Source organism: Phacochoerus africanus, chromosome 2 (assembly GCF_016906955.1).
Source record: "Phacochoerus africanus isolate WHEZ1 chromosome 2, ROS_Pafr_v1, whole genome shotgun sequence".
Classification (NCBI taxonomy): Eukaryota; Metazoa; Chordata; class Mammalia; order Artiodactyla; family Suidae; genus Phacochoerus; species Phacochoerus africanus.
This window is the reverse complement of record NC_062545.1, coordinates 273,485,186-273,504,804: the sequence shown is the minus strand read 5'-3', so window position 1 is coordinate 273,504,804 and position 19,619 is coordinate 273,485,186. Positions and strand designations below refer to the sequence as shown.

Below are 19,619 nucleotides of genomic sequence, written 5' to 3'. Positions count from 1 at the left end.
CCTGGGAACCTCCATCTGCAGCAGGTGCAGCCCTCAAAACAAAAACAAAAACCCTTCCTGCACTCTCGCCATGCAGTGTGTCCTGGTCACACTTTGGCTCACTGCAGCAGCCTCACAACAGGACTCCTCAGCCCTCTTGGTCCACTCCCCGCCCAGGGCCGGAGGCTCCTGTGTGCCAAGCCCGGCGGTGGCTGCTCCCGACTCGAAGGAGGCTGGGAAGGCCCCAAACCACCGCCCTTACCTTTGTGTGTGTGTGTGTGTGTGTGTGTGTGTGTACACATAGTGTAGAGACAGAATTCAGAACTGTTTTTTATCCAGGGTGCAATCCCACAACCAAAAATGTCCCAGAAATTATGACTGCATTGTAAATCAACTACACTTCAAGAAAAATTTAAAAAATGAAAGAAATATTGATAGAGAGTGTTTGGGGGCGGGGGTTCCCTTCTGGTTCAGCAGGTTAAGGATCTGGCATTGTCACTGCTGTGGCTCTGGTTACAGCTGTGACTCGGGTTCGAGCCCTGGCCTGGGACTTTCTGCATGCCGAGGGCACCGCCAAAAAACAAACAAAAGATTAAAAAAAAAAAAAAGTGTTCTGGGCACTGGGGAAGCATCCCTGTGTCACACATGTGGGTGGCATCTGTGCTCCGGGGCTCACAGCCTCGCAGCCACACCTTGGACCAGCCCTTTTGTCATCGTTTGAGATTTTCCTTAATAATACATCTGCACTTCCTCCCAGGGCTTCTGCTGGTCACCACCATGAATTTTAACAGCTCCCCCTGGAAACCCTCATCATTTATTTAATGTGCCCTTATCGTTGGATACTTAATTTTCTGGGCTGCATCGGCACAAGCAATGCTCTCACGGGCACCTTCCTCCAGAAATCTCCGTGCAGGTCCCTTGCTTTAAGGTATGTTACCAGACGTCAACTGATTGGGCCAAAAGGCATGCCTGTTTTTAAGGCTTGTGATATATGTTGTCCTCTGAAAAGATGGTTCCCGTTTGGGTAGGATTCTAAAAAGGGTTTTGTCAATTTTTAGTATCCAAGTAGGGAAATCGACAAGCGTAGCGATGAAGATTGGAGGCCACCCCCAATCACACGTCCCTGAGAAAACCACTGTTCACGCTGCGGTTTATGACTTTCCAGATTTTTAAGCTATGCATGTTAAACATATGCAAATTACACGCAATATGCATCATGTGTATGGATCTATGCATATTCGGTGTATATTTGTACTCTAAAAAATACATATATCTGTCTCCCAGAGACAGACTGTGAGGAAAGTCAAGTTTTTTCACCTCTACTCCCTGGGGATTCTGCCACCAAGACCACCCACCAGGCAGTGGTTGCTTCCCTTGGTATTTGCGCCCACCAAGAGGAGCGGAGTAGCTGCACTTTTTAAAGTTTGAATTATGAAAATAGGAGGGCTTTTCTTTCCATTTTCCAAATATAAAATTATAACTTTGAATTATCCTTTTTCAAATTCCACACATTTCCCCAGACATGCTGAGGCATCGGCTGACTGTCTAGAATTTAACTTGCTTTTAAGAGTTCCCTGGTGGGGAGTTCCCGCTGTGGCTCAGTGGAAACGAATCCGACTAATATCCATGAGGATGCAGGTTCGATCCCTGGCCTCGCTCAATGGGTTGGGGCTCCTTGACGGCGGTCGGTGAGACCCTGAGCAGAGAACCCAGTTAAGCCGTGCCTGGATTCCTGACCTATAGAAATTCTAAGATCGTAAGGGGGTGCTGTCTTCAGCTGCTGCATTCTGGCAACTTGTTACCCACCATTGAAAACGACTGCAGCTGGACATGGAACAGGCAAGTCCACTTGGGCTTGGTCTCCCTGTGCCGGTCGCACCCAAAGAACCCCCAGACCCACAACAGAGGAGACGAAGTTTTTGCTCAAATTATCTTCTGTCTTATCACCTTCCAGCCCATTTTACACAAGCTGACAGATTAATTGCCCTAAAACACAGCCTCAAGCATGCCCCTCTCCTGCCTAACGCCTCCTGGGGCTCCCCAGAGTTCTCACAACCAAGTCCCATCACCCAAGCCAGGTGTTTGAGGTCCCTGCTCTCCCTGTCCAGCCTCAAACCCCTTTGTCCCCTATTCCAGATTTTTTTTTTTTTTTTGCTTCTTAAGGCTGTACTCACAGAATATGGAGGTTCCCAGGCTAGGGGTCAAATCAGAGCTACAGCTGCCAGCCTACACCACAGCCACAGCCACCGAAATGTGGGATTTGAGCCCCGCCTGCGACCCACACCCCAGCTCACAGCAACGCCAGATCCTTAACCCACTGAGCAAGGCCAGAGATGGAACCCACAACCTCATGGTTCCTTAGTCAAATTCATTTCCACTGCGCCACGATGGGAACTCCCTCGAGGTGGAATTATTGGGTGAAAGCATGCAAACATCTTCACGGCTGTTGGTACATTTTCCAAAAGGCTTGTGCTGCTGTTTGTGCTGTGATTGGGGATTTGCTTGTTTCTTTGTCTTTGAGTCAGGAGCCTGCTGCCAAGGTGTGGGAGAGGACCCTAGTTCTCCCTGCTCTGTGCCCGGCAGTGCCCCCACAGTGCCCCCCAGGGGCAGTAGGCAGAGGTGCAGGAGCCAGGGAGGCCTCTTTGCTTTGTGCCCAAGCAGTGTGGACTTGGAGGGGACAAGGGGTACATGTTCGGTGCGCAGGGGAAGTGCGATTTCACCCCAGGATGCGGAGTATTTAAATTACACCACAGCCACAGCAACACAGGATCCCGGCTGCATCTTCGATCTACACTGCAGTTCACAGCAATGCCGGATCCTTAATCTACTGAGCGAGGCCACGGATCGAACCCACAACCTCATAGTCCCTAGTCAGATTTGTTTCCGCTGTGCCACGACGGGAACTCCCTGAATCTATTTTTTCTTTCGCAAGAAGGGCCGCTGTGCCCCCTCCCTCAGCTCCCCAGAGCAGCATGGGTAAATGATTAAGCCAGTTTGTTTTTTCTAGAGCGCCCAAGAGGAAGTGACATTGACACCCCTGTCCAGCCTCAAACCTCTTTGTCCCCTATTCCAGATTTTTTTTTGCTTCTTAAGGCTGTACTCACGGAATATGGAGGTTCCCAGGCTAGGGGTCAAATCAGAGCTACAGCTGCCAGCCTATACCACAGCCACAGCCACCGAAATGTGGGATTTGAGCCCCGCCTGCAACCTGACGGCAAGGCCAGCGCCTCTGTGGGAATGGGACCCGCATCTTTTTCTGAAGCTGGTGTTCCCGGGACCTGCCTTCCAGGCCCCAGGGGGAGCCCCCCACCCGATGTGACCCCATCTCTGCTGCAGGCAACCCCAACCTGGCAATGCTTCATGGCTGCTCCCTTTGGCTTGAGAACAGGAAGACTGGATGTGCCTCTATCTCGCCGGAGCCTGGGCGGGCGCGTCCCCTGGCTCGCAGATGGTCCAGTGCTTCTGGGAGGAAAGAGGCCGCTCTTCCCAGCTGCCCCTGAGGCCTGGGGGTGGCCCAGCACTGGTGCAAACCCCTGGGGAGGGAGGGAGCTCCTTGGGAGGGAGGACCCTGCTCAGAACAGGACGGCCCCAGTGCTTGCTTGGGTGGAAGGGTGGGCCAGCATCTTCCCAACACCTCTGCCCCATGGGTCCTGTTTCCAGGGTCTCTTTCTTCCTCCCGGGCACATCCATGGTCCCCTGGCCTCCCCCTTCTCCCTCAGCCCATCATCGACCCTAAGACACCTCCTGGACCATCCAGTCTGTCCTCATCTGGTCTGAGCTGCTCCCCTCCTGCCTGGACATCTGCTCCAGACTCTGCAGGGGTCTCTCTGCCTCCACGCAGAGCCCAAAGGACAGGTCCCATCACCAAGCACATCCTTTCCATGGCTCCTCACTGCCAGGATGACATCCAAACTCCTAGATCTGGCCACGCAGGCCCCACACGAGCTGGTCCCTGCTTCTCACCATCTTCATCCTGTACCAGGAGATCCAGCCCAGGAACTGGCCCCACTGGCCCCCAGACCACTTCTGGCCTACCCCAGGGCCTTCACACATGCTGTTCCCTTAGCCAGAAACACTGTCCTCCCTCCCCTCCTTATCTGGTGAATGAGTCAGTCTTCGAGGACACCTCCTCCAGAAAGCCTGCCTAGATGCCTTAGATCAGGTTTGGGGCTCCCTGTTGCTTGGCATGGCCTCTGCAGCCAGGGATCCCATGTTGAGTCTCTACTTTCTCCTCGGAGCCCTGAACACATCGAGTGTTCCATATTTGTTCAGTGAATGAATGGCAAAAGGAGGCCCAGACACTTACTCAAGGCAGAGACCAAACTGAGCCAGAAAGCACAGCTCTGGCTGCACCCCACCCCGCTTCCTTCCCCGCCCCGATCCCACACACGGTCCAGGGCAGAGCCTTCTCCTTTGCTCTGCACCCCCACCCCCTGGAGTCTGGCAGGCAGAGCCAGCTCCAGACATCAGCAGACCATGCCCCCGCCCCCTGCCTTCGCTCTCCCACTGGCCAGAGTCCCAACTGCCCAGCCACAGTGTGTGTCCCTGGGCCTGATGGCACATCTTAAGGGGACAAAGCTCATCTCACAAGAACCATGGGGTTTTTTTTTTGGCGGCGGCGGTGGGGGGGGGGTGTTGGCCACCCCGTGGCATATGGAGTTCTTGGGCCAGAGATCAGACCCCAGCCACAACAGTGACCCACACCACAGCCGCGGCAACACTGGATCCTTAGCCCACCGTGCTGGTCCGGGGCTAGAATCTGCATCCCAGTGCTCTAGAGATGCCTTTGATCCTGTTGCACCGCAGCGGGAACTCCAAGAAGCATGTTTTCATGGTGGAATTCTCAGTGGAGATTGGGGAAGAATCTCTAGGGTGAACTTGGAGAGAATGGGAAGGTTCTCCCTCCCTCTGGACAGGTACCGCACCTTCTGAAACAAAAACAGGTTCGGCAGCGTCTTGGGAGCACGGGGACGCGGGTTCGACCCCCGGCACGGCACAGTGGGTTAAGGAGCCAGTGGCTGTGGCTCGGATCTGATCCCAGGAATTCCAGTCCACGAATCCATGGTCACCCACCCCACCCCATCCTGTAGGGCAGAGGAGACCCTCCCTGCCCAGACAGGGTTGGGGTCCTGCCCTGAGTCACACGACAGGGTTTCTTCCAAACACCTGGGTGGGTGCTGGCGGTTCCAGGGCAGGTCGCTGTCCTCTTACCCCAGCCCCCACCCCTGGGGCTCTGCAGGGTGACGGAGGACTTCCTTCGGAAAGAGGCACTGACACGAGGGCAGCCGGCCCCCAAAGGCCACCCTGTCATTGGCTTGCTACCCTTATCCGCCCTCCTACAACCTTCTAGGGCTTAAAAGATGTCTATTTATTTTTTCTTTTCTTTTACTTTTGGTTTTGAGGGCTGCACCTGTGGCATATGGAAGGTCCTGGGCTAGGGGGTGGCATCAGAGCTGCCTCTGCTCCCTATACCACAGCCACAGCAACATAGGATCTGAGCTGCACCTGTGACCTACAGCACAGCTCATGGCAACATTGGATCCTTAACCCACTGAGCGAGGCCAGGGATCGAACCCACATCCTCATGGTTACTAGTCGGATTCGTGTCCGCTGCGCCACAACAGGAACTCCCAAAAGATGTTTATTTCTTGAAGACGACAACTTTTTGGCTTTAATACGCAAAGTAAGTGAGTCCTCGGTGAGCTGCTGCTCCACCTGCTGGCCCAACCCCTCCAAGGTCAAGGCCTGAAGTCTCTAGCGGCCGTGGACAAGGGGATGAGCCGAAACTGGGCATCTCAGCAGCCTCTTGGGCCCAGGCGTCCCAGCTGGAGAGAGGGGCCAGGAAGGCCCACCCAGCCTGTCCTGGAGACAGAGGACAGGGGAAGGTCACTTTCCTGCGTGGCTGCCCTCTTTTTGGTTGTTCTTAGACCAGGGAGGCAGCGGGGGTCCTGGTGGGGCCGGCTGTCAGTTCACTGTGGGCACCTGGCTGTGATGCAGACTGAACTCCTTGGCCTTGAGACGGAGGCTGGCGATGCTGTTGGCCATGTTGACCCCTGGGGTGGCGGGGCCTGAGCCTCCAGGGCTGTACGGTGGCACCGTGCTGGGGGTGACATAAGACACGAGGACACGTTGGTGTGGCTGGCAAGCTGCGCGGAGCGGACTACTTCTAGCTGTCATCCTGAACCCCAGCTCTGGTCCTCCTGCCTCCCCGCCTCGGCTCCTTCTCCTGGGAAGCCTTCCCTGGGGGCGGGGGGTGCCCTGGGGCGGCAAGATTGGGCCCACGGTCCGCACTGGGACGTGGAGCTGCCCGTGGGTTTGTGGTCGTTTCTTGCTGGACCAGGAGCTCCCTGAGAGCAGGCCCTAGGTCCTGTTCACCCCCAGCACCTGCCCTGGGCCTGGGGCATGGCAGGATGGAGGTGGAATGAGACCTCTCCGTGCTCCTCCTGCCCTGGGGAAGAACGGGGCAGGGAGGGAGTTGGGAGAGCTGTGAGGTTAAGGAGGACTCGTTAGGACTCAGATCCCATGAGCTGACCCACTGGATCTTGCCTCTTATGAGACCACGGCTCCAGGAGACCTGCTCACACAGACCCCGGGGGTAGAGGCACTCCCTGGAGTTGTGCCGTGCCAAAGCCCTACGCCCTGGCCTACCACTTTTTCCAGCTTCTTTTTTGCCACACTCACAGCATATGGAAGTTCCCAGGCCAGGGATGGAATCCGAGCTGCAGCTGCAACCTACGCCACAGCTGCAGCAATGCCAGATCCTTAACCCACAGCACTGGGCTAGGGAATCAAACCTGCGATACGGCAGAGACAGGCTGGATCCTTAACCTGCTGCACCACAGCAGGAACTCCCACTTTTTCCAGCTTTGACCAGGACAAAATTGCCATAGAACTTGGCTCAGAGACCCAGCCTCCCCCTGAGATGATACATGAAGGGTGCTAGGTTGCTCTAATCAGCCTAGCCATCTTCCTCGGGATGGACGTGGGCTCTCCACTCCCTCCAGACAGGCCTCATCTTCTCGCCCCTCCACACACATACACACACGCACACACACACACTGGCGTGCATTCACAATCATGCACACACACACTCTTGGAACCCACACATGCACACACTCGGGAGCACATACAGCCTTGCCCACACACCCCGTGGTGGACCCCAGGTCCCCAGGGCACCTGGTCACCTTTCACGGCTCTTTTCTGATCCTCAAAGGAGTCTGGGCCCTAAAACCCGCCACGGGGTCTGAGGGAGGCTGCCCCTCCCAAGCTGAAGGCGTTCCCGCTCTTACCTGTAGGGGGCAGAGGCTGTCCAGGAGAGATAATCCGGACTCAGGGCGGTGGGCCGGGGCGCCACCGGCTGCTCGATGGCAGCCTCCTGGCTGTAGGACTTCAGCAGCGAGGCGGAGCGGTTGGCCAGCATGGCCCGCTCGTTCCGGCGGAACTTGGCCCGGCGGTTCTGAAACCAGACCTGGGGGAGCGAAGGGGGGGTGAGCAGGCTGCCAAGGAGACCCAAGTCCTTTTGGACCCAGTGTGTGCCTGCTCTGCCACCAACTCTGCACTGGCAGCTTCACCTCCCCGAGCCTCAGTTGTCTCCCCTGTAAAATGGGGGTGATAAACAGTGCCCCCTGCTGGCTAAGCACGTGCTGGGGAACGAGCAAGGGGATGAACGAAGGAACGAATACATCCGCATTTAGCTGCTGTGAGGCTGTAATGAGAGAGCTGCTGGCTGAGCGCTCAGTCAGAGCTGGCACCGAGCAAGCCCTGAAACCTTTAAAACAGCTGTTATTTATCAAAACCCGCTGGCACTGGTCTCAGCTACAAAGATATCAACTCCTTTAATTCTCATAAGAACCCTATAAAATATAAAATACAAAATCACGCACGTGATCCCCATTTTACAGGGAGGCACCTAAGGCACAGAGAAGCTAAGGAACTAGCTCAAGGTCACACAGCCGGTCAGTGGCAGAGCTTGGATTTGCACCCCAGCCCTTCTGACCTCAGATGCTCCTCCTCTAAACACCTCACCCTGGCGGCTCCTTAAACCCGGGTGAGAAGTGGCTACACGCCCCCACGGGGTCCCACGGATGGGCAGCGCTCACCTGGACGCGCGCCTCGCTGAGGTTGACTCGCCGGGCGAGCTCCTCGCGCACGAAGGCGTCGGGGTAGTGCGTGCGCTCGAACACGCGTTCCAGCGCCTGCAGCTGGCTGCTGTTGAACGTGGTGCGGTTCCGCCGCTGCTTCTTCTTCCGCTTGGCGGCGCCGCCGCGCCCGGGGCTGGGACACTCACCTGCGGAGGGGCCCCAAGGGTCAGCAGGGCGGCAGGCGGTGGGTGCCCGCAGAGCCCCCAGCACCGACAGAGTCATTACTCAGGCACCAGCGCAGCAGTGTGCGCCAAGCGCTATACCCTTGTCTCCCTCAGCAGATGGATGGTCCAGCCTGAGAGCAAGAGTGCCTCCTTTTAATTCACTCCTCCATCCATCCATCCACCCACCCATCCAGCCACCCACCCACCCATCCATCCTGCAACACATAATTACTGAGCCCCTACTCTGCGGCAGGTGCAGTGCTCCAGCCCTGAGGATATAATGGTGAACAAATGCAGCGAAGCCTCCATCCTGTGGAGCCAGGGGACAGGCACCTGCCGCCGCCCTGAGGGGCAAATGACTTGGTTGGTCAGGGAGGGCCAGAAACCCCTGCGTGTCCTCAGCACCTGTCTCAGGCTCTGGGGCATATGGTAAACCCTCCATGGACATTTATCGTTGAATTACATGAATACAATTTTTAAAAAGCAGTAAGAGTCACCGTTCCGAGAGTTCCCTGTGTGAAGGTAGGCTTTTTAGCACTCACAAATCACTGGGACTAAAACTGCTGGCCCTTCATCCTGTAGAGCCCAGCTTGTTGCTCACTCCTCCAGGGAGCCCTCGCTGACTGTCTGAGTCCACACGGAATCCCCTCTCCTCCCGTGCACTCCCGCAGCACTTAGAGGCAACACTGTCCAGCTCAGTACTTCATGTGTCTCTGAATTTCTTATTAAAAATGCATATTTAATAACCAAGTAATGTCACTGCTAGTCACAGTAACGGATTCAAACAACACAGAAAGGCACAAAGCAAAACAAACTACTCCCTTCTCCTGACTCAGCTCCCCAGGTTTTTTGGAATTACAAACGTGCATTTAAAAAAAAATTTACAAGCATGAGAGCACGCTGGACATGTTGGCGCTGCAACTCGCCTCTTCCCACTTAATTGATTCCAGAAACCACTCCATCCGGCACCAGAAACCCAGCCCTCTTTATTTGCATGATTTGCATTGGTTTCTATTGATTTGCATATGGTATTTTCCCTCTCGTTCCCTCCCTTCACCTGTCAGAAGCTTATTTATTTATTTATTTGGCCCATGGTATGCAGACGTTCCCAGGCCAGGGATGGAACTGGCACCACAGCAGTGACAAGACTAGGTCCTTAACCCACTGTGCCACAGGGGAACTCCCAGAGCCACTTTTTTTTTTTTTTCTCTTTAGGGCTGTACTGAAGTATATGGAAGTTCCTAGGCGAGGGGCTGAATCAGAGCTGCAGCTGCCGGCCTACACCACAGCCAGAGCAATGTCAGATCCGAGCCTCATCTGTGACCTACACCACAGCTCACAGCAATGCTCGATCCTTAACCCACTGAGTGAGGCCAGGGATCAAAGCCATAACCTCATGGTTCCTAGTTGGATTCATTTCCGTTGTGCCACAATGGAAACTCTTCTCTCTCTCTTTCTTTCCTTTTTTTGGTCATACCCACAGCATGTGGAAGTCCCTGGGCCAGGGACTGAATCTGAGCCTCAGCTGCAACTTATGCCACTGCCAGATCTTTAACTCACTGAACTGGGCCAGGTTTGAACCAGTGCTGCCACAGAGTCAAGCTGGATCAATTAACATACTGCACTACAGCAAGAACTCCAGCTTTTTGCAAATATTTCTTTCAGGGGAGTTCTCCTTGTGGCGCAGCAGAAACGAATCCCACTAGTATCCATGAGGATGCAGGTTCAATCCCTGGCCTTGCTCAGTGGGTTGGGGATCCGCATTGCCGTAGCAGACCATGCACGGCTGTGCACCTCCTTTCTTCCCGCTGAGCAGTATCTTCCAGGAATTCCTCCATCCAATGCAGATCTGTTCAGCTTGGTCCTCCTCACAGCGCCGTACCACTTGGTGGTTCGAATGTACCATGGTTTATTCAACTAAAACCAAAGCCTTCGGGATGGGCATGTGGTGTGTTTCCCATCTTTTGCACCTAAAAAGATGCCGCAACAAATAACCTCGTGCAGACATGATTTTCTCTTTTTGCCAGTGCATGTTTGGGACATATTCCTAGAAGTGGGATTGCCAGGCCAGCAAGTAAAATGCTAGATGGGGTCGAATCTCCCGGGCCACCCAGCATCGGTGTAGGGGGAAGGCCAGTGTAGCCCACAGTTGGGCCAACAGATCCTATGACACCCTTTGGGATCCGGGTCCCTACCTTTTACCTCCCCAGTTACACGTTCCCTTCATGCCTTCTCTGCTCTTCGCACAGGGCTGAGAAGTCGTATAGCGGAGCATCTAGAACTTTCCAGGCCCAGCTGTGGATACCACTCAATCCTAGCTTTTGAACAATCGCCCAGGTTAGTGGGGTTTACTGACTCTTGAGCAACCAACTGGTTCAATGGGAGGCTAAACTGTTCCATGAGTCTGATAAATGCTTGCATGGAGCGGGTGGGGGTGTCATCAGGCAGGGTGCCCTGGGAAAAGACGACCTTACGGCTGGGTTTGGACAGGGGACATCTGGCAATGTCTGAGCCTTTCTTTTTTTCTTTTTTGTCTTTTAAGGGCCGTGCCATTGGCATATGGAAATTCCCAGGCTAGGGGTCCAGTGGGAGCTGCAGCTGCCAGCCTCCACCACAGCTCACGGCCACGCCAGATCCTTAACCCACTGAGCGAAGCCGGGGATGGAACCTGTGTCCTCATGGATGCTAGTCAGATTCGTTTCCGCTGAGCCACGATGCGAAGTCCTGTCTGAGACATTTCTGATGGTCGGGACTGGGAGAGGGGGCACTATTAGAATTGAATGGATGGTGGCTGGGGATGCCCATAAAGACCTTTCGTGCCCAGGGCAGACCTCGCATCAGAGAATTCTCTGGTTCACCTTGCCCGTTGTGCTGAGGGTGAGGGGCCCTGGTTTGGAGGGAGGACCAGGAGTTGAGGTGCAGTACGTTTGGGGAAGTGGTGCAGACGCGGGACACCTGTGGGGGTGGGGGAGGTGACGGCAGGGGACAGGGCGCGGCCCCAGCGAGCTGGCCCAGGGTCCTGGACCCGCTGCAGCCTTCAATCCTCACCCCTTTTCCTCCAAGAAAAGGCGAAGACGGATGAGACCCTCGGGGGCCTGTGAATCTCTCTCCACCCCCACCCCCACCCTCTCGAGCGGGAAGAAACCTTAAACCGAAATAACAGGGACGTCGCGATGAAAACCCGTGCGATCCGGAGCCTGGGAGCGGACGGAAGCTTCTGGAACACCAGTCCTCGCGAGCCGGTTTCCGCCCCCCTTCAGGCAGCGCTGCTTGGGCACAAACCCAACGCAGGAGGCCTTTCAGCCAAAAAAGGAGAGACTTTTTCGGGAAATTTCTGAGCAAATCAAAACTGAGGGGGTTTAAATGAAAACCGTTTTGCAGCCTTGGCCCCGCCAAGTGGGCGCCGGAAGAAACAACTCGTTCTTTGGCCAAACCGCGTGGTGGCTCCGGAGCTGAAACTCTCGCACAAAGGCGCTTACTCTCCCCTCCGCCCCGCCAACAGCCCCAGATGTCCGCACCCCAACTTGACACCAGCGGATCTCCACGGGTCTGGAGTCCCATCTCTCCTGAGTTCTCCCCAAAGCACCTCTGATGGGATGCGCTCAACAGAAGCTGGTTTGGACCCGAGAGGACCAGGCGCCCCATCCGCTGTGTCCTGGCATCTGCCCATCCAGGCGTTACCCATTCCGCACATGGGGAAACGACGGCTCTGAAAGGCTTGCCCGAGATCACGCAGCCGGGGGCTGGAATCCGGGTCATTGGGGAGGCTCAGCCGGCCGGAGCTGTGAGCCTGGTTCCATGGGGGTCACCTTCTCATCTTCTCGCTCCCAGGAAAGGGGAGGCAGGGGTGGGTTGCACTCTCTGGACCAGGTCTGGGAGACGCCATCTGGAGGGGTCTCCAAGGCCGTGTCATCTCCCTGGTGCAGAAATGTGTCTGAGTCTCCATCCTAACCCCCAGGAGGAAGACCTCACCTCTGGGAGCCCCCAGGGGGACAGTGGCTTATCCCAGGTCACACAGAAGTCCTGGGGGGGCTGGGTTTAACTCAGGCCAGGAGCACAGCAATTGCTTGATAAATGGCTGCTGCCTTTAGCATTGTTTTTTTTGTTTTTTGTTTTTTTTTGTCTTTTTAGGGCCCCCCCCCCCCAAGCAGCACATGGAGGTTCCCAGGCTAGGAGTCGAATTGGAGCTACAGCTGCCAGCCTACACCACAGCCACAGCAACGCAGGATCTGAGCCATAACTACGACCTACACCACAGCTCACGGCAATGCTGGATCCTTAACCCACTGAGCGAGGCCAGGGATGGAACCCACAACCTCAAGGTTACTAGGCAGATTTGTTTCCACTGCACCACTATGGGAACTCCGCCCTTAGCATTCTTGCGTGCAGGCAACCCCCTCCGTGCCAGCTCACTGTAGAAAGATGGGTTCCAGGCCCTGCTGCGGGCAGAGGCTCAGGAGCGGCAGCCCCGGTGGAGGAAGCTTCAGGCCGCGTCTTGGAGGTGACCCGGGACTCAATCCCACAGCTTTGGACTCTGGCGCTGGACTCTGCTTCCCAGCGGATGTGCCGGATATTCGTTACCACGAGTTCCTGAATCACCTCCTGAGAAATGTCCTGTGGTGGGCGTGCATCCTCTGGGGGCTCCACGCTTGAGCTTAAAGCATTTGGAAAATAAATAAATACTCTCTAAGCCTCGGGCCAGCAAGCACTGGGGCCTGATCGGTCCAAGCCGGGCTGCGCCCAAAGTTTCCTTTTGTTCAGCAAAAGTTCTGCTTTCCTCTGGGACTGAAAAGAAAGCCTGAAACTACCTCCACTGATGCGGGCTATTTAGAGGCTCTTGCGAGGGGCTGGATCCGGGAGAGATGAACAGAGTCGGATGGGGAGGCTGGCCATGCTCTCTCTCCCTTCGAACCCAGAATGACTTTGTCCCTGAAGACATTTCAATGAAAAAAAAAAAAAAAACTGACTGGTACACAGTTTTCTGCCATTAAATTATTTCACACATACCATTTATTTGGCTGACTTCGGGCCAAAGACATTTAAAAACTCAGCTCTCAGCCAAATGATCAAGTGTTCCTGGCTCCTTCCGCTGCACCCATGGTTTTTCTTATTCCATGTAATTTAAGGCTCTAAATAGTCTGGAGGGAATTAACTGCAAATTCTTCCTAAGACAAATAAACCCAAGCCTCTTCGTTCCTGCCTTTCTCAAGCTGTTGAGAGACACCCTCTGTTTGTTTTTGCCTCAGATCATCAGCTTGCGCCTGACCCGGGGGCCACGGCGCGCTCCAATGCAAATAAATAACTTTTATTAATTAGCATTTATTCGGACCAAATAAGCAGCCTCCCCCAGCCTGAATGTGATCTCTGCCAACACGTTCACGAAAATAAACAGCGGGTCCCTGAGACCTTGATGTGGATTTAACAAATTAACACTGGGCCTTGGTCAAAGGAGCCTCGAAGCTGCAGAAGTATTTATAGCCAGAAAAGTCTGGGGAAGGAAGTGGAGGTGAAGGGGAGGGGGCTGCAGGGAGGCTGCCCCCTGCCCCCCCAACACCCAGGTCTCTTGGTAGAGATTTGGTTTCCTTTGAACGACCCCAGGGAGAATTCTGGAAACTGTGTCCTTTGCTGACGTCCGTGTAGCAATCCCGAATCAAATGACAAGGGAGGAACTGCCTCTTCGGCCAGGATGTGAGGGGCAGGCCTGGGGGTGATTCAGGAGGTGGGGCTTCCGGCTTAGGACCTCGGGGTGGCCCTGGCTCAGCAGCCGAGTGGCTGCGTGTGTGTGCCTTTATCCCGTCCCAGGCTTGGCAACCTGACTGAGAAATAAGAGTAACGGGAAAGAGCGCATTGAACAATCCCAGCTGGGTGCGCTGAGCCTGATTTTGCAGATGAGGAAATTGAGGCACAGGGGCCAAGCAACCCGCCAAACCACGTGGCTGGGAAAGGCTGGCGCTAGGACTTAAACCTGCAGACGGGCACAGAGCCTGGGCTCTTAACCTTGGCATAGGCTGCCGGCCCTAAGAGGGCCTCGTGCAGTGGGATTCTGGGGGTCTCTCCAGGGGCTTAGGGTGTACAAGCCAGCCAAAAGGAGGATACTGAATAAGAAACAGGAACCTCTGGAGGCGGGGTGGGGGGGTCTGAGCCCGAACTCCTGGCATGCAGATCAGGGGGGTTTTGAGCAGCAGGGGGCTTTGAGAGGGGCGGGGTAACTTTGAGGTGCGGGGCGTGCAGGCTGCTCAGCCTGTGAGATCTGCAAGGTCAGGGCCAGGGTCAGGCTGACACCAAGTGCATCACCAACATTGGAGGGAAGAAAGGAAGCATGGACAGAGGGAGGAGGAAGGAGAAGAAACTCTGGATCCTTCTGGAGCAGGGCGCCTGCACTCCCAGCGGGAATCTCAAGCAAGGGGCAAGAGTTGGTTTCTTATCTGGACAGACTGGCTTTCTTTCTTTTCTTTTTTCTTTTTATTTTTTTGATGGCCACGCCCAAGGCACGGGGAAGTTCCCAGGCTAGGGATGGAATTTGCGCCACAGCAGCAACCCGAGATGCTGCAGTGACACACCGGAGCCTTAAGCCACGGAGCCACCAGGGAACTCGGGTTCTTAGTTTGAATACTCAGGGACCAGGGCTAAGGCACCAAGGAAGGAGAAGATGTCTCAGCATCACCTCCCTGGCGGTCCCCGGCAACCTCAGGCGGGGTGGCAGGACATCTCTGCCTTACAGAGGAGATGGAGGGAGGCCCAGAGACGGGCCAGGGCTATCCAGGGTCACACAGCAAGTGAGAGCCCTTCCCCCTGCAAACCCAGGCCCTCTCTCTTCTCACTACATCCTTGGTAGCCACTTGGCAGGGATAACGGAGGGAGGAGGTGGCTGCAGCCCCCAGCCCAGCCCCAGGCAAATCTGACAGCAAACATGACGGCAGAATGGGGTCTGGCTCTATCCACTGGGTGGGGTCCCCAGGCCGCCCAGGCGGGCAGCGGCAGGACAGGGGACCTCAGGCCGTCTCAGCGCCCCTGGCCCAGATTCACACTGGACATGCACATCCTCTCCCTGTGGACCCCTGCCTATTCCATTCCTGGGCTTGCGACTTCTTTTCTTTGCCTCCCTGGCTCACCCGCAGGTCTCAGCAGAAGGCTGCCTCCTCCAGGAAGCCATCCCAGACCACACCCCTCGTAACCCTGTCTCACTATAGGGTCCATGTGGGGTCCTGTGTCCAGCAGGGACTGGAACTTACGGTTTCCTGTCTCCCTGGGCCCCATCACAGGGTCTGGGCCAAGGTAAACTCTCCACCAGTTGTGGAGAGAACGAATGAATGAACAGACGAATGAACAAATGAAGAGACGCTGGAAGAGTATGGGAGGAGTTCAGAGCCTGTCCCCCTGTCCAGGGCTGTCCCCAGGGGCCAGGTTCTTCTTTACAGAGCCATAGAGGTCTGGCCAGGACTGAGTCACGACAGCATGTGTCACAGGACAAGAGGGAGGGGCTGGGGTGATGGCGTGGGGCAGTCAGCCAGCGACACCTACTGTCCAGAGCATCTCTCTAAAGGTGTTTCACCTCATTAATTTTTTTTTTTTTTTTAGGGCCATACCTGCTGCATATGGAGGTTCTCAGGCTAGGGGTCAAATTGGAGATACAGCTGCCAGCCTACACAGCAGCCACTGCAACATGGGATCCGAGCCACGTCTGTGACCTACACCATAGCTCACGGCAACGTCGGATCCTTAACCCATTGAGTGAGGCCAGGGATCGAACCAACATCTTTATGGATATTAGTCTGGTTTGTTACTGCTGAGCCACAATGGGAACACCTCACCTCATTAATTTTGAACAAAACCTCAAGATGCTGGTACATTTTGATAACCACCGGTCCGGAGAAGGAGAAGGTATCACCAGAAGGAAGGCGAGGAAGGCAGACTCGGTGGGGTTCAAGGAGTCAGAGAGGTCCCCTGGGGCCCCATCCAGCCCCCACAGACTCACAGGCCTCAGCCAGCAGGTAAGAAGCCAGGGTCATGGTCCACCCCAGCCTGGCACTGCTGTGACCCCACCCCCCCGCCACTGCCCAGCTGGGGTCCAGGAACCAGTTTGGCTACGAGGAGGTCTTGGCTGGTTCAGGCAGACCCTGGGGTCTCGAGGAGCCTGAGGGAAGCTCCACATGTTCTCTCAAAAGCCTTAGCAGGAGTTCCCGTTGTGACTCAGTGGTTAATGAATCCAACTAGGAACCACGAGGTTGTGGGTTTGATCCCTGGCCTTGTTCAGTGGGTTGAGGATCCAGCATTATCATGGGCTGTGGGGTAGGTCGCAGATTCGGCTCGGATCTGGTGTTGCTGTGGCTGTGGTATAATCTACAGCTCCGATTAGACCCCTAGCCTGGGAACCTCCATATGCTGCGGGTGCAGCCCTAAAAAGACAAACAGGCAAAAAAAAAAAAAAAAAAAAAAGCCTCAGCAGAGCCCTGGAGGCAGCTACAATGAATTTTGGGTCTCTCTCGGGTCGAGACCTCCTTTTGTACAGGTATGAAGGACATGGCGAGATGCACTCATTTCTATCAGGCCACCAGACCCCCCCTCTCCACCTCCGCCCCCTGGCAGGAAACCCCAGTGGGCGGGCCAGTGCTCCAGGAGGACTCGCCTTACCGGACAGCACAAGCTCCTGCCACCTCTGGGCCTTTGCACCTGCTGTTCCCCAGGCCTGGAGCACTGCATCCCTCACAATGGACATGGCTAGCTAATGCTTCCCTGCCTTCAGTTTCAGGCAAAGTTGGCCTGTCCTGAGGGTCTTTCCCAGCCCCCAGACCAGGACACATCTCCTTGTTACAGGCTCCTGGGCCCTTTCCCTCTCCCCCGCATCTGTCATTAAGTCATTCTTCTGATTTGGTACCTGCTTCATGCCTGTCTCGTTCATTGAATCTAAGCTCTAGGAAGGCCAAGGCTGCATTTGCCTTGTCGCCGCTGTATCCTCAGGACCAGGCAAGTAGTTTGGTTTCAAAAATATTTCTGGAGAGTTCCCATTGTGGCTCAGTGGTTAATGAACCCGACTAGTATCCATGAGGACTAGGGTTCAATCCCTGGCCTTGCTCGATGGGTTAAGGATCCAGCATTGCTGTGAGCTGCGGTGTAGGTCACAGACATGGCTCAGATCCAGTGTTGCTGTGGCTGTGGCTTTGGCCGGCAGCCGTAGCTCCAATTGGATCCCTAGCCTGGGAACCTCCATATGCCACGGGTGTGGCCCTAGAAAGGAAAAAAAAAAAAAAAAGAAAAGAAAAAAGATAAAACAGACTTCTCTGAATTAAAAACTTTTGTGAACACCATCAAGAAAGTAAAAAGACAACACACAGAAAGGGAAAGCTATGTGCAAGACATGTATTTGAAAAGAGACTTGTATTTAAGAACACTTGCAACTCAACAATAAAAAGACAAACAATCCAGTTTTAAAATGAGCAATTGATCCAAATAGACATTTCTTCAAAGAAGAAATACAAATGACCAATAAGCACATGAAAAAATGCTCAACATCCTTAGCCATCAGGAAAGGCAAAACAAAATCGTGAGGAGATACCACTTCACACTCACTAGGATGGCTAGAATCAAAAGACATATAATAACAAGACATAGAATTAACATAAAATAAGTGGTGGCCGAGTTCCCCGGTGGCCTAGTGGTTAAGGACCTGGCATTGTCACTGCTGTGGCTCTGGTTCGATCCCTGATGCAGGAACTTCTACATGCAGCAGGGATGGCTGAGAAGAAAAAAAAAAAAAAAGTCGTGGCAGGAATGGGGCAAAATCAGAATACTCATGCACCGCTGGCAGGAACGTAAATTGGTGCAGCCGCTTTGGAAAACAGCCTGGCCGTTGCCCAAAATGTTAAAAATAGAGTTAGCCTATGACCCAGCAATTCCACTCCTGGTTATATACTCAAGGGAAATGAAAACATATGTCCACACGAAAATTGGTATACAAGTGAATATTCATATCAGCATGACTCATAATCGCCAAATAGCAGAAACAGCCCCAATGCCCATTCTGTACCATGGCATACGCTCTTGGACGGTAAAGAGGAGTGAAGTTCTGATCCATGATCCAAAACACAGATGACCTTTGCAAACATAGCAATGAGTCAGAGAAGACAGTGGCCCGTCACAAAGGGGCACACGAAGTATGTTTCCACTTACACGAAATGTCTAGAACAGGCAAATCTGTAGAGACAGACAGCTGCTTAGCGGTTGCCAGGGGCTGGGGGAAGATGACGGGGGCGGGGGGTGTTGGGGGCAAGGACTAAAGGGTGCGGGGTTTCTTTCTGGGGTGATGAGAAGGTTCTCACATTGATGGTGGTGATGGCTGCACAACTGAAGATACTAAAAAATCACTGAATTGTACCCTTTTTTTCTTTTTCGGCCACTCCAAGGCATATGGAGTTCCTGAGCCACAGCACTGGATCCTTTAACCCACTCTGTCAGGCTGGGGATCGAACCTGTGTCTTGGCGCAGCAGAGACGTTGCCCATCCTGTTGTCCCACAGCAGGAACTCCCACTTTATTTGGTTTTTTTTGGCTGCGCCCGCCAAAAAATTTTTGCAAAAATTCCGCAGCCAGGGATCCTGCCTGTGCCGCTGCAGCGACCTGAGCCACAGCAGTGACAATACCAGATCCTCCATCCACCACACCAACAGGGAACTCCTAGATTGTACGCTTTAAATGGGTGAACTATATGGCATTTGAGTTATATCTCAAAAAAAAGGAATTCCTGTTGTGGCGCAGCAGTAACGAACCCAACTAATATCCATCAGGACGCAGGTTTGATCCCTGGCCTTGCTCAGTGGGTTAAGGATCCAGCGTTGCCGTGAGCTGTGGCGTAGGTCCCAGATGCGACTCAGATCCTGCATGGCTGTGGCTGTGGTGTAGGCGGGCAGCTACAGCTTCAATTTGACCTCTAGCCTGGGAACACCCATATGCTGCGGGTGTGGCCCTAAAAAGACCAGAAAAAAAAAAAAAAAAAGTGGTGGGCGTAGCAGGGGAAAGGGGCAGAAAGAAATACTGGGATGGGCTGAGAATAGCAAGAAAGGGATGATCCCCTGGGTGCTTGGGGGGTGCAGGAAGGGGAGTGACGGGGAGTGACAGGGAGTGGGGGGCAGAGTCTCTAAGACCAGATAGCGGCTCAGGGCTGCCAGGGAAGCCCCAACACCTCTGGGTCAGGGTCTCTGGGGAAACTCTCAGCAAGACAGCAGCCACAAAGCTGGGCTCACGGGACACAATGTCTCCATGTGGGGGCTGCCAAAACTTCTTCAGAGACCTAGGAGCCTTTTTTTTTTTCTTTTTAGGGCCACACCTGCAGCATATGGAAG

The 19,619-nt window shown here is 54.4% G+C and overlaps 1 protein-coding gene across 1 annotated transcript in view; it reads right to left on the bottom strand.

Annotated features, from left to right (window-relative positions):
• Positions 1–5,607: 5,607 nt before the first annotated feature.
• The window catches only part of PRRX2 (paired related homeobox 2), a 49,714-nt gene continuing 35,702 nt past the window's right edge, over positions 5,608–19,619 (bottom strand). The window contains exons 2-4 of the mRNA XM_047768654.1: positions 8,079–8,266; positions 7,269–7,447; positions 5,608–6,079 (exon numbers count right to left, since the gene is read on the bottom strand). Of these exons, the coding sequence (XP_047624610.1) occupies positions 5,944–6,079; positions 7,269–7,447; positions 8,079–8,266 (503 nt within the window). The 3' untranslated portion in view covers positions 5,608–5,943. The remainder of the gene's footprint in view (positions 6,080–7,268; positions 7,448–8,078; positions 8,267–19,619) is intronic.